The sequence below is a fragment of the Bombina bombina genome, chromosome 7 (assembly GCF_027579735.1).
Source record: "Bombina bombina isolate aBomBom1 chromosome 7, aBomBom1.pri, whole genome shotgun sequence".
NCBI lineage: Eukaryota > Metazoa > Chordata > Amphibia > Anura > Bombinatoridae > Bombina > Bombina bombina.
This window is the reverse complement of record NC_069505.1, coordinates 509,078,213-509,102,221: the sequence shown is the minus strand read 5'-3', so window position 1 is coordinate 509,102,221 and position 24,009 is coordinate 509,078,213. Positions and strand designations below refer to the sequence as shown.

General features: G+C 38.4%; 1 protein-coding gene across 1 annotated transcript in view; it reads left to right on the top strand.

The window, feature by feature from the left end:
• The first annotated feature begins 3,505 nt into the window (after positions 1-3,505).
• LOC128666913 (cytochrome c oxidase subunit 7A1, mitochondrial-like) overlaps positions 3,506-24,009 on the top strand; it is a 43,864-nt gene continuing 23,360 nt past the window's right edge. The window contains exons 1-2 of the mRNA XM_053721728.1: positions 3,506-3,659; positions 9,112-9,201. Of these exons, the coding sequence (XP_053577703.1) occupies positions 3,645-3,659; positions 9,112-9,201 (105 nt within the window). The 5' untranslated portion in view covers positions 3,506-3,644. The remainder of the gene's footprint in view (positions 3,660-9,111; positions 9,202-24,009) is intronic.

Here is a 24,009-nt window from a genome sequence, read left to right as displayed (position 1 = left end):
AGGAGTTGAGGGCCCTATTTCTGTGGAATATACAATCTGGAAGGGCAGGAGGGGGAGAAACAGGAGGTGGGGACTGCAAGGGTGAGAATAATGTTAGAATTAGATAAGGGCAATTATTAGGTTAGTGGAATTAATTTGTTACTGAGTTGGGTGGTAGGCTTCCATGAACAACAATGTCTTTAGGGAGCGTTTAAAGAAGTGAAGATTAGGGATAATTGTGACAGTGTGAGGAAGTGCGTTCCATAGGGTTGGTGCTGCATGAGATAAGTCCTGCAGTCTAGCATGGGAAGAGGTGATGGTAGAAGATGCAAGGAGCAGGTCATTGTTGGATCTTAGTGGTCCGACTAAAGTATATTTGCTGATTAGTGAGGACAGATGGGGGGGGGGGGGCGCGTTGGTAAGCGCTTTGTAGATCAGGTTGAGAATTTTGAATTTAATTCTGCTGTGAATGGGGAGCCAGTGGAGGGACTCGCAGAGAGTTGCAGCAGATATAGAGCGACGGGAAAGGTGGATTAGCCTAGCAGAGGCATTTAGGATGGATTGAAGGAGAGAGAGGGGGGAGAGAGTAAGGCCAGAGAGAAGGTTATTACAGTAGTCAAGTCGAGAAATTGCTAGGGAATGGATTAGCTATTTAGTAGTGTCAGCATTTATAAACGGACACATTTTGGAGATATTGCCCAGGAGGTTGCGGCAGGATGAAGAGAGCAATTGGGTGTGGGGTATGAAGGACAGATCAGAGTCTAGTGTAACTCCAAGGCAGCGGACTTGGGGTGATGGGGAGATAGTGGTGCCGCCAACAGTGATAGAAAAGTTAGAAACTGGAGAATAATTAGAGGGGGGGATTAGAAGGAGCTAAGTCTAGGATATGTTAATCTTTAGGTGGTGAGACGCCATCCAGGAATAAATGGCAGATAAGCAGTTGCTGACATGAGAAAGGACAGAAGGAGAGAGTGTAGTGGAGAGGTAGATCTGAGTATCATCAGCATAGAGGTGATATATACACATATATAGACATATATATATATATATATATATATATATAAATATATATATATATATATATATATATATATATATATATATATATAGGGTGCATTGGAGCTCTTTACAGTTAAGTAAATGAAAACATGTAAAAGCTAATTTATGCAATATTCATATTTAATAAAGGTTTTAGCTATGGATTTACTGTAAATATTTGGCATTACAATGTTCAGCACTTACAAGAAAAGTATTTTAAAATAGATATTCCTATATATATCTGTATATATCTATATCTATATACAATCATATATATATATATATACCATCAGATATATGTAGAAATATTTAGTTATTAATAAATAAATAGAACATATTGTGAAGGACATTGGAATGTGAAATATTCATATTTTTTATGTTGGGTTTGCACACTTGAGAATCTGTGTTCGGGTTAGCGCGTGAGTAGGGTTCTAGGTTTTTTTCCTCCATTGACTTCTATGGGGAAATGCTTTATTGTGTACGCAATATTCTAATCTCTGCTTTTTGCGGTTAGCGTGCAAGCGATAACTTTTTACTTTCATCTTGTAATACAAGCGCTACCATTCGTGCGCAAAACATTTACTTCTAGCGCAGTTAGCGCTGAAGCTCCACTTGTAATCTGGCTCAAAGTGTATTGCTGGTCTCAGTATACGTGATTAAAAAACGATGAGCAAGAAAAATTTCCCCTTCTTTGTGCATAGTGGCACACAAAACACATCCTCCTCCTTGAGTATAGTAGCACAGAATAGATTAACGTATAGTCCATATGTAAATCATTCAACAGTGAAATTGAACTACCAGTGTTTTTCACCTTTAGCAGAGAATTCTGGGTAAGGATAGGCAAATAAGAAGATTTGCTGAAAAGTTTTGGCTTGTGTGAATATTGTCCACTAGATGGCATTAGATCACAGTACTGTATTTTATTGTTGCTGTTACTGACTCTCTGGTAGTTGTAACCTTTGACCACTAGATGGCAATAATGTATAACACGGGTTTAGATTTGTTTTTCTTGTAGTGCTGCAGTGCAATACTAATGAATTCACTGCTGGTCATAAATTATTAGTGAAATTGCAATTTTAAACTATTACCAATTTGCTTCATTCTCTTGATATCCTTTGTTTAAAGGCATACCTAGGTAGGCTCAGGACGAGCAATGTACTGGACAGCTTTTAGAGACAGTTAACCCCAGACAAGACTTGGACCATGTCAAGGTCTCTTCCTCCCTGCCATACTACATGCCTTCAAACAAATAGCACACTGAGATACAAACATGGGTGATATAGGCTCTTGAGTTTTGCAGGGTCGTAGGATGTGTACCCAGTCTTGTTTGACAGCGCAGTCCCTTTTCATTTTTGTATGTGTATAGGGAAATTACAAAGGGCCTGTGTCACATTGTTTGTATCTCATTGTGTTTGGTTTCATTGTGTGGCTGTGGGCTAGGGACCCATGAAGGAAGAGACCTTGACGTGGTCTTGGGCCTATTATCATTTGGCCGAATGTTGCAATAAACTCTTCCATTTTGCTTATAAGAGAGTGCCAGACGTTCTGTGTGTTTGGTTCATTTTGCTTTGTAATTTTCCCTAATGCCTTTGCACCCAGTCTTCTCTGGGTTAACTGTCTGAGTCCCTAAAAGCTGTGCAGCTGTCTGTGAGTGCTGCTGAGTTTGCAGGGCTATGAATTTTGCAGGGTTTATAAGAAGTGTACCCAGTCCAGTTTGGGAGTGCAGTCCATTTTCATGTTATATATATATATATATATATATATATATATATATATATATATATATATATATATATATATATATATATATATATATATATATATATATATATATATATATATATATATATATATAAAATGCACACTCACACAAAGTGCAGCTTAACTATATCTGTATAATTGTTAACCCTCTCCTCTCTTTGCCAACCACCCTCTCCTTATTCCCCTCTCTATATGACTGCTTCTTTTCTCCCAGGCTTTTTCTACTATATTCCATCTCTATATAACAACTTTTCCCCTCCTCTCTCTCTCTGCATGCCCTCTATATACCATTGCGTGTCCCTCTTTTTGTCCTCCTATCCCATATATCCCATCTCTATATAACTGTTTGCCCTTTCCCCTATATCCATTTGCTTTAATTCTTTCCCTCTCTCCACTTTCCTCTTTATCCTATCTCTATATGATTTTTTTGCCCCCACTTTGGTTTTTTTTCCTCCTTATATGTCCCTTACTGTATAATAACTTATCACCTCCTCTGCCCCCCACCCACAGACTCACTCTGTTTCACTTGTCTTTGTATGTCTGTTTGCCCCTGTTCTATTTTCCCTGTCTCTCCATACCCTCCACTGTCAGTTCTCTTCTCCCTCCCTCTCCATACCCTCCACTGTCAGTTCTCTTCTCCCTCCCTCTCCATACCCTCCACTGTCAGTTCTCTTCTCCCTCCCTCTCCATACCCTCCACTGTCAGTTCTCTTCTCCCTCCCTATTTGCCCTTTATGGCATCTAGGACAGATTTGTCCTGCTTCGCTTGCTCTACACTTGGCAGTATAACTGGTCACCTGTTGATGTCCTTGAAACAAGTTGCAAAGAGGACACCAAGATCGGACAGTGACGGGAAAAGTCTGCAAAATGAGACCTTGTCTGGTACAGTCAGAGAATATTGTAACTGTGTATATATATATATATATATATATATATATATATATATATATATATATATATATAAATATAATATAATATAATATAATATAATATAATATATAAATATAAATGGAGCCATAGAATTATTATATAGAAAATTAGTCTAGATTTACTTTTATGAAATGGAGGATTTTAAACAACTCATGCTTCACCAAGACGAGTTAGTATGTGTGTATATATATATATATATATATACTCTGAAATCCTGCATCTCCAAACCAAATGATGATGAACAAAAATATTTAAAAATAAAATAAAATCTTTATTCAAAAAATATTTTAAAATATATAAAGAGGCATGTAAAGACATGAGGATCCAAATTGCAGGCCTATGTGTATGTATATATATATATATATATATATATATATATATATATATATATATATATATATATATAACCATTATAGTGCAATGCTCTGTAATAAGTAATTGTAATTCCTACTAATGTGTTAATATACTGTATATATATATATATATATATATATATACTGTATATACAGTATATTAACACAGAGCAGAAAATGTCATCTTTATTCTATTCCTAGATACATTTTGAGGAACAATTCACAGTCGTAGGAATTACAATTACTTATTACAGAGCATTGCACTATAATGGTTATACCATTTACACAACATAAAGCACGATCATGCTTATACCATTTATACAACATAAAGCACAATCATGCTTATACCATTTATACAACATAAAGCACGATCATGCTTATACCATTTATACAACATAAAGCACGATCATGCTTATACCATTTATACAACATAAAGCACAATCATGCTTATACCATTTACACAACATAAAGCACAATCATGCTTATACCATTTATACAACATAAAGCACGATCATGCTTATACCATTTATACAACATAAAGCACGATCATGCTTATACCATTTATACAACATAAAGCACAATCATGCTTATACCATTTACACAACATAAAGCACAATCATGCTTATACCATTTATACAACATAAAGCACGATCATGCTTATACCATTTATACAACATAAAGCACGATCATGCTTATACCATTTATACAACATAAAGCACGATCATGCTTATACCATTTACACAACACCAAGAATTGCATGTTCATATAATCCCAATAATACATGGCTGAGCATTGCACCTCATCATTTTCTACCCTCACAGTAATCCCAGGCATGACTGCAGCACATTTTACCTCCATACTAATCACAATTATACACCACAAAAAACAGTAATATATCAACATCATATCAATTTCCGTTACACACTGCAGAGCATTGCATCTTCTTGCCACATTGCAGAGCATTTTGCGTGATACTCATCATATATACATAATAGAGGTTATTGTTGCTACATACTAACCCAAGTTATACATCTTGGAGGATTGCAGAATATTACACATTCAATCTAGTCTTACCCAAGACAAACAGTATAACTTTAGAAACCATCCTGGTGTCATTTGATAATCATCAAACTACTTTAGAGGTCATTTGTACATGATTAGACATCATCAGTCTTTTAGTCAAGTCATCAGCTAAGGTACAATAATTCTGGGTGATGACTTCAGAATGATTAGCAGATTATCTTACTGATTACATCCCAAGCATGAACAGTCAATGAAAGACTCTAGAGTCATCTAATTTAAATATTTTGGCCTGTGGTCAAACTTTAGCATGGCTTCTAATGACTAGTCTGGAGTCATTGATTACTTCAGAATGACTCCAGGATGATCATCCTTTTTGGCTATGGTAACTTCTAAAATAAATAAAAGTTACGGCACACTAACACATTAAAATCCCTTAAAGGGACACTCAAGTCAAAATTAAACTTTCATGATTAAGATAGAGCGGTATTTTGAAACAACTTTCCAATTTACTTTAATTCAGTGATTTGCAACCTTTTTTTGCCATGGCACACTTTTTTACATTAAAAAATCCTGTGGCACACCACCATCCCAAATTTTTACAAAATCACACATTGTAGCCTAATACAGGATATATATATATATATATATATATATACACACACACTGTACTGTGCTGTCATGCCATGCCTCCTACAAACTATACATGACATATTGACATTCATTCACAAACAATCATAATCAATGTCATGGTTGTAAATGATGCCTGATGAGCCTGTCACATACCTCCCAATATTTAAAAATTTGAGAGAGGGACACCCCCGCACTGTTGTCAGTCTGCCGCGGCACACCTGAGGATCTTTCACGGCACACTGGTTGAAAAACACTGCTTTAATTAACAAAATGTGCACAGTCTTTTTATATTTACACTTTTTGAGTCACCAGCTCATACTGAGCATGTGCAAGAATTCATAGAATACATGTATAGGCGTTTGTGATTGGCTGATGGCTGTCAAATGATGCAGTGGGAGTGGAAATAGACATAGTCTGTACTTTAAATGAGTTGCACTGTCTTGTTATCTTGCATTTGTTGATTATGCAAAACTACTGTATTTACCGGTCCTTTAAATGTATTAGTAATATAGTTATGAGATTTTAATGTGTTAGTCCAACATTGCCTTTATATAATTTCTCTGTTTGGAAGATAAGTTTAAAGGGAGATTCTGATTTTGTTAGACCATGTAAGTCTTTCATTATTGACCTTAATCATTACTGCTTCTGTTTTTATAAAAGTCACTTTTTAATGCTCAATCATTAGTCCATTGTTTCTGAACCGCGGTCCTCAAGTGCCCCCAACAGGCCAAGTTTTTATAATATCTGAACCAGTGCACAGGTGAAATAATTAGCTTATGGGTGAGAGCAGGTTAGTAACCATGGTTACTGATCAGCTGATTACTTGACCTGTGCACTGGTTCAGCTATTAACTAATTCGAAATCTGGTAATTAAAGTGATGGTAAATTTTCCCAAACTGATAAATATATTTGGAAAGGTCTTCTCCTAACTAGCTTATCAATATGCTTATTTATTACACTAATTAAATCTCTTTTTATTAATGCTATATTACGTCATTCAATGCAGCCTCTCTCTCGATATGCTAGTTAGGAGAAGAACTTTCCAAATATGTTTAGCAGTTTGAGAAAATTTACCATCACTTTAAGGTTATCTATGTAATAGGGAAAATTTAAATTATTGAATGAACAAATGTTGTATTAGCTCACCTAGTTTATGAATGACATAAGGTTAGTTAATAAATTAATTTCAGACCGACTGAATTACAAATTTGTTATTCATTTGTAAAACGAGCCATTAAATTTTTGCACGTCTACTTCATACATTAAAATTGTCAGTCTAGCCAACTTGAAGGGAGATAAAAGCTCCCTTCAAACTCTATCTGTATGATTAAAATTTCATTTGTACTTTCCTATCCCTTTAAGGAATGAACAATTGTCATTAAAGCAATGGTAAATTCTAGTGTTTGTGAAGTGCTAGGATTTACCAGTGGAACAAATAAAGGGGACTTTCAGTCATAAAGTATAAAATATTTCATGCTGAAAGTTCCTTTATTTGTCTGGAGCATTTGCCGCACTGAGCGCCTCAGGCAGCCCACGGCAGATCGCTGTTTTGCTGTGAGGTGACGTTTCCACCTCTTAGCCAAAAGCGTGGCCCGCACAGCTATTGGCTAAGAGGTGGAGACGTCACCTCACAGCAAAATAGCATTCTGCTTTAAAGGAGCGCTTCAGACAAATAAAGGAACTTTCAGCATGAAGTATTTTATACTTCAGGACTGAAATCCCCTTTTTTTTGTTCCATGGGTAAATCCTAGTGTTTCACAAACGCTAGGATTTACCCTCACTCTAAAGGAACAGTAAATTCAAAATTGAACTTTCATGATTTAGCTAGAGCACGCAATTTTAAATTACTTCCCATTTCACTTCTTTTGTCTAATTTGCTTAAAATTCTCTTGGTAACCTTTGTTGGAAAGCATACCTTGCTATGTTCTACTGGGAGATAGCTGGTGATTGATGAGAACTAGGCATATTTGATGATAGAAATAAAATGTAAAGTTGTTCTACCTGTATGTGAATCATGAAATGAATGTGGGTGTCAAGTTCCAACCTACAATTTGCCTTGTTCAACTCTAACCTCATGAAGTTCATATTGTTACACTCTCCATGACATACTCGCATGGCTCAAAACATTAAAGGGACAGTCAACTCCATACTTTTTATTGTTTAAAAATATAGATAATCCCATTCCTCAGTTTTGCACAACCAACATAGTTATATTAATATACATTTTACCTCTGTGATTACCTTTTACCTAAGTCTCTGCAGACTGCCCCCCTATCACATGGCTATTTATTTATTATCTATTGACTTGCATTTTAGCCAATTAGTGCAGTGTCATGCACAACTCCATTGGAGTCAGCACAATGTTAGCTACATGGCCCACATGAACTAGCAGTCTCCTGTTCTGAAAAGCAAATAAAAAAGCATGTGATAAGAGGCTGTCTGTAGTGGCTTCGAAACAGGCAGACATATAGAGGTTTAAATGTTATAAAGTATATTAATATAACAATGTTGGTTGTGCAAAGCTGGGGAATGGGTAGTAAAGGCATTTGCTATCTTTTTAAACAATAACAATTTTGGTAAATAAAAAGAGAGAAGCACTCAACCTGGAAATGAACAATAGCATAATAGCTTGTTCTATGGCTAGTTACCACCCAAGAAGCAGCCTCTTTTTGCTCAACATGTGCATTTCACAGAGAAGAACTTTCCTGAAGCATATCAGTCTGATCCTGACAAGAACAAGCTATTATGCTATTGTTCATTTCCAGGTTGAGCGCTTCTCTCTTTTTATTTATGCAAATTATGACACTTTGGGAAGTATCCCTAAGTGTCATGCGGGAATCCAGACGTGGACCCGTTGCTCAGTGTGCCTAGAGGGATATGGCTGCACCTCACTGACGAGGCCCACACTAGGCCGAAACGTACGTCTGGGGTTTTGCTGTTTCTCTCGTTCAGAGAGGGATTGCCTGGTATTTCGGGGCTGGACTGTACTGTGAAGTCAGGATCAGACTGATATGCTTCAGGAAAGTTCTTCTCTGTGAAAGGCACACGTTGAGCAAAAAGAGGCTGCTTCTAGGGTGATAACTAGCCATAGAACAAGCTATTATGCTATTGTTCGTTCCCAGGTTGAGCGCTTCTCTCTTTTTATTTAATAACAATTTTGGTGTTGACTGTCCCTTTGCATTTAGTACCACACATTTGCATGCAGGAGGCGCCCCATGTGATAGAAAGTATACTTTTGTCCACTCCTTTCTTCAGTTTGCTAGGCACGACCTGTCTGCTTCTGCTCTTTTGTGTGACGCTACTCACGTAGCACCCAGAAGATGTGCATTCAGTGTTAGTATCTCCTCCTGATCTTTTTATATTAAATGGTCTTTTTACTCCCTTGTACCCATAAACAGACTTTGGCACGTGGCTTCACACGAAGCTTCTCCACTTCCAGTCGGAGTCAAATCCAGAACCGTGTTATTGAGAAGCAGAAGATATTCCAGGTCAGACATAAACCAATGAGAAATGATATGTGTTTTTTAAATTGTGAGCTTGTACATAAATGTGTATTATGGAGTTTTTTTTAATAGAATTCTATGCAACTTTTTATTGCAGTTTTATCTTTTATACAGTGTGCGAGGGTATAGTTTTTTTTATTAAAAGAAGGAATACAATAATATGGCAAACACAAACCGAATTAAAGGGATATTCCAGCCAAAATTGGAATCCACATGAATACATTTGAGTTTTGAATAGAAGCATTTTTGTATTATATTTGTATTAGCAAAAATGCTTCTAATAAAAGCTATAGCTGTTTCAAATGTGTATTTAAGTATGCACCGTGCACCAGCATTTTAAACACAGCACTAAAGCTCTTGTACCATGTGGTAATGACTCAATTTGTTAATTGCTGACATGATACAAGCCCACTGGTGCTCTGAGCAGCTGCAGTATTTAAAATGCTGGTGCACTGAGAATATATAACACAGCTTCACATGCACGTGCAAAGAGAAAAATGCTAACACTAAAACAGTGATAACTTTTACTAGAAGCATTTTTGACAATACATGTATTTTGTAAATATGTTTCTATTCAAAGATGTAATTCATCTGTGTGCATTTCAATTTTGACCGGAATGTCCCATTAAAATTAAAAGGGCAAGGCATGCTGGTCCAACATGTTTCGGCCCTACTCATAAATTCAAATTCAATGTAAAGAGCTGGTAAATGTGCGCATAGTAAAACGTTAGCTTTTAGTATAAGGTGAATTGATTAACAGTTACTTTCTTTCATGTAATTAGCAAGAGTCCATGAGATAGTGACGTATGGAATATACAATCCTACCAGGAGGGGCAAAGTTTCCCAAACCTCAAAATGCCTATAAATACACCCCTCACCACACCCACAATTCAGTTTTTACAAATTTTGCCTCCCGTGGAGGTGGTGAAGTAAGTTTGTGCTAGATTCTACATTGATATGCGCTTCGCAGCAGGTTGGAGCCCGGTTTTCCTCTCAGAGTGCAGTGAATGTCAGAGGGATGTGAAGAAAGTATTGCCTATTTGAATTCAATGGTCTCCTTCTACGGGACCTATTTCATAGGTTCTCTGTTATCGGTCGTAGAGATTCATCTCTTACCTCCCTTTTCAGATCGACAATATACTCTTATATACCATTACCTCTACTGATTCTCGTTTCAGTACTGGTTTGGCTATCTGCTATATGTAGATGAGTGTCCTGGGGTAAGTAAGTCTTATTTTTTGTGACACTCTAAGCTATGGTTGGGCACTTTATATATAAAGTTCTAAATATATGTCTTTAAACTTATATTTGCCATGATTCAGGATGATCAATATTGCTTATTTCAGACAGTCAGTTTAATTATTTAGGATAATGCATATGAATATTCATTTTTTTCTTACCTTAAAAATTGTTTCAAATGACCTTTTTTCCCTGTGGGCTGTTAGGCTCGCGGGGGCTGAAAATGCTTCTATTTATTGCGTCATTCTTGGCGCGGACTTTTTTGGCGCAAAAAAAAAATTTCTTTTGGTCATTTCCGGCGTCATACTTGACGCCGGAAGTTGTTCGTGATTGCGTCATTTTTTTGACGTTTTGCTCCAAAAATGTCGGCGTCACCGGATGTGGCGTCATTCTTGGCGCCAAAAAATTTAAGGTGCCAATAATGTGGGCGTCTTTTTTGGCGCTAAAAAATGTGGGCGTCATTCTTGTCTCCACCTTTTTTTCACATTATTTCAGTCTCATTTTTCATTGCTTCTGGTTGCTAGAGGCTTGTTCATTGGCATTTTTTTTTCATTCCTGAAACTGTCATTTAAGGAATTTGATAATTTTGCTTTATATGTTGTTTTTTCTTTTACATATTGCAAGATGTCTCAAATTGACCCTGGATCAGAATCTACTTCTGGAAAGACGCTGCCTGATGCTGGTTCTACCAAAGTTAAGTGCATTTGTTGTAAACTTGTGGTAACTGTTCCTCCGGCTGTAGTTTGTGATGAATGTCATGATAAGCTTGCTAATGCAGATAGTATTTCCATTAGTAATATACCATTACCTGTTGTTGTTCCCTCAACATCTAATACTCAGGATGTTCCTGTTAATATAAAAGAATTTGTTTCTAAATCTATTAGGAAGGCTATGTCTGTTATTCCTCCTTCCAGTAAACGTAAAAGGTCTTTTAAAACTTCTCATTTTTCAGATGAATTTTTAAATGACCGTCATCATTCTGATTTGTCTGTTTCTGATGAGGATTTTTCTGGTTCAGAGGATTCTGTCTCAGATATTGACACTGATAAATCTTCATATTTATTTAAAATGGAATTTATTCGCTCTTTACTTAAAGAAGTTTTAATCGCATTAGAGATGGAGGAATCTAGTCCTCTTGATACTAAATCTACTAAGCGTTTAAATTCAGTTTTTAAATCTCCTATAATTATTCCAGAAGTTTTTCCTGTCCCTGATGCTATTTCTGAAGTAATTTCTAGGGAATGGAATAATCTGGGTACTTCATTTACTCCTTCTCAAAGGTTTAAGAAATTGTATCCTGTGCCATCTGACAGATTAGAGTTTTGGGACAAAATCCCTAAAGTTGATGGGGCTATCTCTACTCTTGATAAGCGTACTACTATTCCTACGGCAGATAGTACTTCCTTTAAGGATCCTTTAGATAGGAAGATTGAATCCTTTCTAAGGAAAGCTTATTTATGTTCAGGTAATCTTCTTAGGCCTGCTATTTCTTTGGCTGATGTTGCTGCCGCTTCCACTTTTTGGTTGGAGGCTTTAGCACAACAAGTATCAGACCATAATACTTATAGCATTGTTAAACTTCTTCAACATACTAATAATTTTATTTGTGATGCCATCTTTGATATCATTAGAGTTGATGTCAGGTATATGTCTTTAGCTATTTTAGCTAGAAGAGCTTTATGGCTTAAAACTTGGAATGCAGATATGTCTTCTAAGTCAACTTTGCTTTCGCTTCCTTTCCAAGGTAATAAATTATTTGGTTCCCAGTTGGATTCTATTATTTCAACTGTTACTGAGGGGAAAGGAACTTTTTTGCACCAGGACAAAAAATCTAAAGGTAAATATAGGGCTGCTAATCGTTTTCGTTCCTTTCGTCAGAATAAGGAACAGAAGCCTGACCCTTCCCCTAAAGGAACGGTTTCTGTTTGGAAACCTTCTCCAATCTGGAATAAATCCAAGCCTTTTAGAAAGTCAAAACCAGCTCCCAAGTCCACATGAAGGTGCGGCCCTCATTCCAGCACAGCTGGTAGGGGGCAGGTTACAATTTTTCAAAGACATTTGGATCAATTCGATTCACAGTCTTTGGATTCAGAACATTATTTCACAAGGGTACAGAATAGGTTTCAAGGTAAGGCCGCCTGCGAAGAGATTTTTTCTCTCTCGCATTCCAATAAACCCAGTGAAGGCTCAGGCATTTCTGAAATGTGATTCAGATCTAGAGTTGGCTGGAGTAATTGTGCCAGTTCCAGTTCTGGAACAGGGTCTGGGGTTTTACTCAAATCTTTTCATTGTACCAAAGAAGGAGAATTCCTTCAGACCAGTTCTGGATCTCAAGATATTGAATCGTTATGTAAGGATACCAACATTCAAAATGGTAACTATAAGGACTATTCTGCCTTTTGTTCAGCAAGGGCATTATATGTCCACAATAGATTTACAGGATGCATAACTTCATATTCCGATTCATCCAGATCACTTTCAGTTTCTTAGATTCTCTTTTCTAGACAAGTATTACCAGTTTGTGGCCCTTCCGTTTGGCCTAGCAACAGCTCCAAGGATCTTTTCAAAGGTTCTCGGTGCCCTTCTCTCTGTAATCAGAGAACAGGGTATTGCGGTATTTCCTTATTTGGACGATATCTTGGTACTTGCTCAGTCTTCACATTCTGCAGAATCTCACACGAATCAACTTGTGTCGTTTCTTCAAAGACATGGTTGGAGGATCAATTTATCAAAGAGTTCATTGATTCCTCAGACTCAGGTAACCTTTTTGGGTTTTCAAATAGATTCAGTGTCCATGACCTTGTCTCTAACAGAAAAGAGACGTCTGAAATTGGTTTCAGCCTGTCAAAACCTTCAGTCTCAATCGTTCCCTTCGGTAGCCTTATGCATGGAAATTCTAGGCCTCATGACTGCTGCATCGGACGCGATCCCCTTTGCTTGTTTTCACATGCGACCTCTTCAGCTTTGTATGCTGAACCAATGGTGCAGGGATTATACAAAGATATCACAATTAATATCCTTAAATCCCAATGTACGACACTCTCTGACGTGGTGGATAGATCACCATCGTTTAGTCCAAGGGGCTTCTTTTGTTCGTCCAACCTGGACTGTGATCTCAACAGATGTGAGTCTTTCAGGTTGGGGAGCTGTATGGGGATCTCTGACAGCGCAGGGGGTTTGGGAATCTCAGGAGGCGAGATTGCCAATCAACAGTTTGGAACTCCGTGCGATTTTCAGAGCTCTTCTATTCTGGCCTCTTCTGAAGAGAGAATCGTTTATTTGTTTTCAGACAGACAATGTCACAACAGTGGCATATGTCAATCATCAGGGTGGGACTCACAGTCCTCAGGCTATGAAAGAAGTATCTTGGATACTTGTATGGGCGGAATCCAGCTCCTGTCTAATCTCTGTGGTTGACAAAAGGGTACAAATATAGCACTCTATGAACGTTATTATTAATGCAAAAAATTAGGAAATTAAAATATAACTTTTACTAGATCAAGTTACCACATATACCTAACAAAGGTGTTTGTCTCTATTAACCAGCAGTGACAGTATCTGGTTAAAAAGTGGTGGATCCAAATTTATACTTTTAATTATGTTTGTTAATCCCCTGTTTTTAACTTGATCTAGTAAAAGTTATATTTTAATTTCCTAATTTTTTGCATTAATAATAACGTTCATAGAGTGCTATATTTGTACCCTTTTGTCAGTCCCTCACTGATTTTTTGTACAGTTTGTCCCCAGGTACAAGCACCTACCCCTATTAGACAATTCACATTACAGTATATCAATACCAGTAGGGGAACGTTATAACACACCATTAAGTGAGTAGTGCCATTGTCTCCTCTCCTTGAATAATCTCTGTGGTTCACATCCCAGGTGTAGACAATTGGGAAGCGGATTATCTCAGTCGCCAGACGTTACATCCGGGCGAATGGTCCCTTCAGCCAGAGGTATTTCTTCAGATTGTTCAAATCTGGGGACTTCCAGAAATAGATCTGATGGCCTCTCATCTAAACAAGAAACTTCCCAGGTATCTATCCAGATCCAGGGATCCTCAGGAGGAGGCAGTGGATGCGTTGTCGCTTCCTTGGAATTATCATCCTGCCTATATCTTTCCGCCTCTAGTTCTTCTTCCAAAAGTGATTTCCAAAATTCTAATGGAACGTTCGTTTGTACTGCTGGTGGCTCCAGCATGGCCTCACAGGTTTTGGTATGCGGATCTCATTCGGATGGCCAGTTGCCAACCTTGGACTCTTCCGTTAAGACCAGACCTTCTATCTCAAGGCCCTTTTTTCCATTAGGATCTCAAATCATTAAATTTGAAGGTATGGAAATTGAACGCTTGATTCTTAGTCATAGAGGTTTCTCTGACTCAGTAATTAATACTATGTTACAGGCTCGTAAATCTGTGTCTAGGAGGATTTATTATCGAGTCTGGAAGACTTAAATTTCTTGGTGTTCTTCTCATAAATTCTCATGGCATTCTTTTAGAATTCCTAGAATTTTACAGTTTCTTCAGGATGGTTTGGATAAAGGTTTGTCTGCAAGTTCCTTGAAAGGACAAATCTCTGCTCTTTCTGTCCTTTTTCACAGAAAGATTGCTAATCTTCCTGATGTTCATTGTTTTGTACAGGCTTTGGTTCGTATCAAACCTGTCATTAAGTCAATCTCTCCTCCTTGGAGTCTTAATTTGGTTCTGAGGGCTTTACAAGCTCCTCCGTTTGAACCTATGCATTCTCTGGACATTAAATTACTTTCTTGGAAAGTTTTGTTCCTTTTAGCCATCTCTTCTGCTAGAAGAGTTTCTGAGTTATCTGCTCTTTCTTGTGAATCTCCTTTTCTGATTTTTCATCAGGATAAGGCAGTGTTGCGGACTTCATTTAAATTTTTACCTAAGGTTGTGAATTCTAACAACATTAGTAGAGAAATTGTTGTTCCTTCATTGTGTCCTAATACTAAGAATTCAAAGGAGAGATCTTTACATTCTTTGGATGTAGTAAGAGCTTTGAAATATTATGTTGAAGCTACTAAAGATTTTAGAAAGACTTCTAGTCTATTTGTTATCTTTTCTGGGTCCAGAAAAGGTCAGAAAGCCTCCGCCATTTCTTTGGCGTCTTGGTTAAAGTCTTTGATTCATCATGCTTATGTAGAGTCGGGTAAATCCCCGCCTCAAAGAATTACGGCTCATTCTACTAGGTCAGTTTCTACTTCCTGGGCGTTTAGGAATGAAGCTTCTGTTGATCAGATTTGCAAAGCAGCAACTTGGTCTTCTTTGCATACTTTTACTAAATTCTACCATTTTGATGTGTTTTCTTCTTCTGAAGCAGTTTTTGGTAGAAAAGTACTTCAGGCAGCTGTTTCAGTTTGATTCTTCTGCTTATAATTTCAGTTTTTTTCATTATTAAGATTAAAACTTTTGTTTTGGGTTGTGGATTATTATTTTTCAGCGGAATTGGCTGTCTTTATTTTATCCCTCCCTCTCTAGTGACTCTTGCGTGGAAGTTCCACATCTTGGGTATTTATTATCCCATACGTCACTAGCTCATGGACTCTTGCTAATTACATGAAAGAAAAAATAATTTATGTAAGAACTTACCTGATAAATTAATTTCTTTCATTTTAGCAAGAGTCCATGAGGCCCACCCTTTTTTGTGGTGGTTATGATTTTTTTGTATAAAGCAAAATTATTCCAATTCCTTATTTTGATGCTTTCGCTCCTTTCTTATCACCCCACTTCTTGGCTATTCGTTAAACTGAATTGTGGGTGTGGTGAGGGGTGTATTTATAGGCATTTTGAGGTTTGGGAAACTTTGCCCCTCCTGGTAGGAATGTATATCCCATATGTCACTAGCTCATGGACTCTTGCTAATATGAAAGAAATGAATTTATCAGGTAAGTTCTTACATAAATTATGTTTTTTCTTCGCCAAACAAAAGTTATATTTTATATTGATACCCTCTTCTTCCGTAGCTCCGCCCCCTTTCATTAGACTGATTTTTTTTCTTTTTATGTCATTTTCGTGTAGCAGCCAATCAGAATTGGCATGAAAAAATCAGCCTAATGATGGGTGGGCGGAGCTATGGAAGAAGAGAATATAAGATTAAAGAATAATTTACGTTTGGCACAGAAAAAGTAACTGTTTATCAATTAAACTTATATTAAAGTTAATGCTTATTCCAATGTTTAGTTCTACTATGCGCAAATGTACCGTCATTTTAAATACACAAAGCCTGCCCTCTATTGGTTATCATCTTGAAACCGCCTCCAATAATATTGTTTAAATTGGCAATGACATCTCATACAAACTTTCTGTTGTCTTGCTATGGGATAACATATCAGCCAAGTCTAAACATTTGTTACAACAAATTAACGTTTGCTGCAATTGTTTTTAACCCTTAACGACCGTGACGTATTGTGTAAGTCGCTGACTGTAAAGGGTTTTTTCAGGTCATAGTAGCGCGGGTCTCACCGCGAGCGACAGGACCGAGCTATTATGACCTCCCTTCTGGCTGCAGTCATCCTGGAATAACACTATCAAAATAGCAAACCACATTCAAAGACATGGTACGTCGCTGGTCATTAAGGGGTTAAATACTCCACCCATTAATAGAGCAATAAGGAAATAAAGTGATCAAATAAAGCACTCATGTATTACTCCAAATAATTAAATAACCACTAGAACCCACAATAAGATTCAAGTGAAATAATAAATGTAATGAAATATTGAGTAGTTTTCACTCTGTTATGGTTCAGCCTGGAATTGAACCTGGGACCTGTCTCTATTTCTGCAGCTGTTATTTCCCAGCCTGTTGTTTTACCACTATGCCACCAGATGGCTTGATCACAGGAAAGGAATATTGTGTTTTTCTGTTTGCTGCAACTTTGGCTCTCTGGCTCCACCTGCTTACCAGCTAAAAAAATCATTTAATCAGCAGCTTGCTTTATCTGGGAGGTTTGTTTGCAATTCTGTGCCTTGACATTAAGAGTGATACTCTGAAAGACTCTCTGCTCCTGTATCCTGTGTGAAATACAGAATTGTTGGATTTCCTGGTTCCTGATTTCTGCTAGAATTACTGACTACTCTTCTGGATAATCCCTTGGCACTGTGTTTCATTTTGGGACTGATTTCCTGGCAATTGATCTTGCCTAAAACTCTCTTTCCTAAGGACTGACTCAGGTACTTTTGCTTGCTTGTTTCCTGATACTACAAAGTTCCAATTGCAGTCTATGCAAATATCCTGTTTGTTTCTACAAAGTTCCAAATTGCAGTCTATGCAAATATCCTGTTTTTTACTACAAAGTTCAAATTGCAGTCTATGCAAATATCCTGTTTATTTCTACAAAGTTCCAAATTGCAGTCTATGCAAATATCCTGTTTGTTTCTACAAAGTTCCAAATTGCAGTCTATGCAAATATCCTGTTTGTTTCTACAAAAGTTCCAATTTGCAGTTTATGCAAGTTTCCTGTTTGTTTCTACAAAGTACCAGTTGGCAGTTTATGCAAGTTTCCTGTTTGTTTCTACAAAGTACCAGTTGGCAGTTTATGCAAGTTTCCTTAAAGTACCAGTTCTACAGCATATGCAAGTATTCTGTTTGTTATTACAAGGCACTGCATTCCTGAGTGTTATTACACAGTTCCAGTCTACAGCATATGCAAATATCCTGCTCGTTATTACAAGGCTCTGCATTCCTGTGTGTTATTACACAGTTCCAGTCCTCAGCATATGCAAGTATCCTGTCTGTTATACAAGCCCTGCTTTCCTGCCTGATACTACACAGTTCCAGTTCTAGAGCATATGCAAGTATCCTGCTTGTTATTACCAAGCCCTGCTTTCCTGAGTGTTATTACACAGTTCCAGTCTACAGCATATGCAAATATCCTGTTTGTTATTACAAAGCCCTGCATTCCTGCCTGTTATTACAAAGAACTGTATTCCTGCCTTATACTACAACCTATAGACTTTGTCTTATCTAATTGCATATCTCTACATTGCTTTATCCTATAAATAAAACCATCTCCTTTATTTCCTAAAACCTTGTACCTGTTTAATTATGCCTAAAAGGAAAGACTCACGCAGACAAAACACAATAACCCCAAAACCTGACACCTCTGCACAACAGCTCCTTACTCCTGAACCTGCTCCCTTGCAGAGTATGACAGAATGTCAAGGCCTTAAATTGGAGCTTGCAGAGGTGATTCACTCTTTGACTGAAGTGTCAGAGAGAATTTTGTCTGTGGACTCTCATCTACCAAAACTTAACCAACTTCTAAAATCTCTTCCGGATGCATTGAAGTCACTTATCCAAGATTTCACTGCGGGATTCCAGACTTTACAGGATAGCCTGAAAGACTTTTTCAATAAAAAATTTTTTGGGGTTGGCACTCCTACTCCTGTGCCCACTACCCCAAAGGCTGTATCCTTATCAATCAAAAGGAGGATTTCAACCCCTCATACCACTGATGAAAAGGCCAGAAGGAGAAATAATGGCTTATGTTTCTATTGTGGAGCTACTGGGCATGTAATTTCCTTTTGTCCAGTGAGACCACCTAAGAAGTCTGTTCCGCGGTCTCCACCTCTAAATCCTGAGTCATCAAATGGACAGGCTTCAGAGAGGAAGTCAAACTTTTATCCCACTTCGGATTCCTCTGGAGATGAGCTATGCATGGGTTCTATTTTACATCACCAATTTGATCAGCCTAGGACTGCACCTTTCAAAGACTCTGATTCCTGTGAAGTGCTAACATGTCATCCACAAAATCCTAGTACTATGAATCCAGAGATTTTCCTACCAGATCCAGCTACATTCTTATCTTTGTGCTTTCCAGAGGAAATGTGTAACTATTCAACCATTGAAGATGATACTGATTCTGACACTGGAGGGGCAGTGCTTCAAACTGCTGTGCGGTCAAAAGGTCCTTTACCACCACTACCTCAGACCCACCTCTCCAGAACCTACAAGCCTAGAACTGTACAGAAACCAAAGATCAGTCCTGATGGGGCCCTCTATACTAATTCCAGTCCCCAGAATCCTCTTCTGAAGAGCCCTTCAAAAAAAGAAAATACCCTCTAATTGTACATATGCCTCTGATGGCACTCTGGTACGTATTAAAGATCTGATGCTATACGAGAATGCTGGGTCCGCCCAGAGGTCGTCCTTCAGGAGGGGGTACTGTCATGGTTCAGCCAGGAATTGAACCTGAGAGCTGTATCTATTTCTGCTGTTGTTCTTTCCCAGCCTGTTGTTTTACCACTATGCCACCAGATGGCTTGATCACAGGAAAAGAATATTGTGTTTTTCTGTTTGCTGCAACTTTGGCTCTCTGGCTCCACCTGCTTGCCATCGGAAACAAATCATTTAATCAGCAGCCTGCTTTATCTGGGATGTTTGTTTGCAATTCTGTGCCTTGACATTAAGAGTGATACTCTGAAAGACTCTCTGCTCCTGTATCCTGTGTGAAATACAGAATTGTTGGATTTCCTGGTTCCTGATTTCTGCTTGAATTACTGACTACTCTTCTGGATAATCCCTTGGCACTGTGTTTCATTTTGGGACTGATTTCCTGGCAATTGATCTTGCCTAAAACTCTCTTTCCTAAGGACTGACTCAGGTACTTTTGCTTGCTTGTTTCCTTATACTACAAAGTTCCAATTGCAGTCTATGCAAATATCATGTTTGTTTCTACAAAGTTCCAAATTGCAGTCTATGCAAATATCCTGTTTGTTACTAAAAAGTTCCAATTGCAGTCTATGCAAATATCCTGTTTGTTTCTACAAAGTTCCAAATTGCAGTCTATGCAAATATCCTGTTTGTTTCTACAAAGTTCCAATTTGCAGTTTATGTAAGTATCCTCTTTGTTTCTACAAAGTTCCAATTTGCAGTTTATGCAAGTTTCCTGTTTGTTTCTACAAAGTACCAGTTTGCAGTTTATGCAAGTTTCCTTAAAGTACCAGTTCTACAGCATATGCAACTATTCTTTTTGTTATTACAAGGCACTGCATTCCTGGTGTTATTACACAGTTCCAGTCTACAGCATATGCAAATATCCTGCTTGTTATTACAAGGCTCTGCATTCCTGCGTGTTATTACACAGTTCCAGTCTTCAGCATATGCAAGTATCCTGTCTGTTATACAAGCCCTGCTTTGCTGCCTGATACTACACAGTTCTAGTTCTAGAGCATATGCAAGTATCCTGCTTGTTATTACCAAGCCCTGCTTTCCTGAGTGTTATTACACAGTTCCAGTCTACAGCATATGCAAATATCCTGTTTGTTATTACAAAGCTCTACATTCCTGCCTGTTATTACAAAGAACTGTGTTCCTGGCTTATACTACAACCTATAGACTTTGTCTTATCTAATTGCATATCTCTACATTGCTTTATCCTATAAATAATACCATCTCCTTTATTTCCTAAAACCTTGTACCTGTTTAATTATGCCTAAAAGGAAAGATTCACGCAGACAAAACACAACAATAACCCCAAAACCTGACACCTCTGCACAACAGCTCCTTACTCCTGAACCTGCTCCCTTGCAGAGTATGACACACACCTATGTGAAGTGGAACTAATTACCCAAACGATACAAGCAACAATACAGAACCAAAGAATACTGAATAAAATTTGCAGTGAGGAACATGGGTGAAATAAATCAACCATGATGACATAGTAAAGATAAATACTTTCCCTGTTCAGTCCATAGCTGTTGTCTGTATTGCGACTACTCAGCATTAGACTGTCCAATCCATGAAAATCCTCTCTGTCGTCAGTTAAAGTCCAGCTCCCTCCCGTAACCATAGAGAGAAGATGGAGAGAAAGTAACAATTAGGGCTACCCAGCCACAGTCTCAATAACTCAGGCGCTGGTGCTCTGGGGAATCTATACAGATATGGTTGAAAGTATTGGTACCCTTCAACTTTTTTAGGAAAACGCACAATTTTCTCTAAACTAAGTAAAAATTTAAAAAATTATTTGGTATCCACCATTCTTTATTTTTTTCTTCACATATTTCTTTAAACCGTATAACTAATGAGAATTGGCCGTAAAAAAATATTGGTACTCAACCTAATATTTTATAGCACAATAACTGCAATAAGATTTCTAAACTTTTCGACTGGGATTTTGGGCCACTTTTCTTGAGCAAACTGCTCCAGTTCTTCCAGTTCTTTCAGGTTTGATGGGTGCATTTTCCCAACTGCGAGTTTCAGCTCTTTCCACAGATGTTCGATGGGAGTCAGATCTGGACTTATAGAAGGCAACTTCGGAATGGTTCAATGTTTTCTTCTCATCCATTCTTGGGTGATTTTTGGGATATATTTTGTGTCATTATCCGGCTGCAGGACGAATGACTTGCGACTGAGACACAGCTTTCTGACACTGGGCAGTACGTTTCGCTACAGAATGTCTGGATAGTCTTCTGATTTAATTGTACCCAGCAAAGATTCCAGTGGCGCATTGTCCCGCCAGGATGGGCCACATCCTTGGTTAGGGAGGTCACAGAGCGAGCCTTGTCTGCATGCGTAGTGCATTTCTTCAAGGCTGCTCCGCTCCTGATGAGGGTGTGGGGTGCTGTGGCAGCAGAATTGTTGCCCTAGGCAAGGTAGGGCGGGTTAAAGGCAGGGCCGGGGGTGGACGCAAGGCCAAGGAGGCTGGGGCCAGTCTTCATATCCATATTTTCCATTCTGTCCCTGACAAATTCTAGGCACCTGGTGCCAGAGGCAGCAAAGCAACCCTAAAACATCACTGAGCCTCCTCCAAATTTTACGGTAGGGATAGTGTTCTTTTCTTTAAAAGCTTTTTTCTTCCTTGTTTTGATCTGCCAAGAAGCTCTACTTTTGTTTTGTCTGTCCAAAGGATATTCCCCCAGAAGCACTGTGGTTCATCAACATGAAGTGAACTCCAGTCAGGCTTTTTTGAGTTTCTTAGAAAAACGGGGGGCTGAGGGCTAGTGGGTTTAAGAGTAGATAAGAAATTATAGGGAAAAAAATAATAAAGAATAATAAATGTATTAGCCCTATAATTTCAGAGAGAGGCAGGAGGGATACATATGGATGTACCATTAATTGCAAAGACAGAAAGGAATCTTGCAAGAAAAGGGATAGGCCTGTCTGACTCTAAATATATATCTTGAAAAACCCACTGGTTTAGATTATCAACATAAGGTGGTGGATTAATATAGGAGAGCAATGCTCTGTGTCAGGGAGTAAATGGGACCCCAAATACCCAATTAGAAGTTAGAATGAAGTTAAAATTGTCTCAGAAAACCATTCATACTACACAAATCTTTATTGGGAGACAAAAAGTAAAGTCCAGCAGGACTCAGACAAACATTCACACATACACTGATTAAAAATAGCTCAAGCTCGTGTCTTAATTTAGAAGAATTCAATATGTAGCGTGGGAAACGGAAATATTATTTTTGCAGTAATCTCTGCAAATTGGGTTCTTAAGGATATCTAATATAAGCAAATGCTATAAGATTCCTAAGATATATTAATAATATGCAGATTAGGGGGGACACCCGGGCGGCGGCCATCTTGCAGGTCGCACTGAGCTTCAGCTCCTCAAGCTTCCTCCATTGATCTTCAATTTAAAGCTACACTTTTATCAATACCCTGCTCAAAATAATGGAGAGGCTTGCCTGAAGAGGTCTGCTTTCCAGAAATAGGGTTTTGGAAGGTGACTGGGCTTCCCTGCCCTCAGTACCGGACTTTTTACTTTGAGGCCTTCCCCTATAATAGAAGCCTCAGCCCGTCCCCACAACTAGCTGTGCCTTGAGTGCGCAGTTCTGAACCAAGTTTTGGACACTGCTAATCTCTACAGTAAAAATGGAGATGGAAATTCTTCAAGTACTAGAGAATCTATTGCTACAGCATCTTACCAAACTGGAAGATGACCTATTCAAACCTATAAAATCGGTCACCCACGAGATCTCATACGCCATACCTGCTGGTGCGGCGCAGACAAGGGGTACGGAGGAAGAGATAACTAGTTTGCTTTCAGACCCTCTTCCGCAAAGATCCTCACTGGGAATAGACCCTACTGACCCTGATTCAGCCGCAGAGAAGGAGACAAAGTCAATCCTGGGCTGTGCCGCATCGGTTACTAGCACAACTATGGGGGACCATAAAAAGGAATGGCTACCTACTGGTTTATTGTCCGCTACAGAAAATTGCGCTAAAGACATCGACATTCAACAGGACCCCAAGTACTCAACTGCCAGAGAGACAGCCGGAGCTCCTAAGAAACCTTGGGGTAATTGTGCCACCTCCTACCCAGCGATAGAGGAAGCCACGGAACCTAAAGATCCTTACCGCTATGCCATTGAGAGCAGCCTCGACCACAATGCCTCTGAGACTGCTGAGACTAAGGCCGCCACCATAATATGCCCCGTGCCTGGACTTACAATGACAGGTGTTTTCAGAGACAGCTGTCCTGATCCCTGGTTATGTCGGGGAATGATAGGTTTGTGCTGGTCGCTGAGAAAGACTGGCGTGGGGTGATGTCTGCACTCTCCTTCACCAACGTGATGAACTTTGTGCATACTGG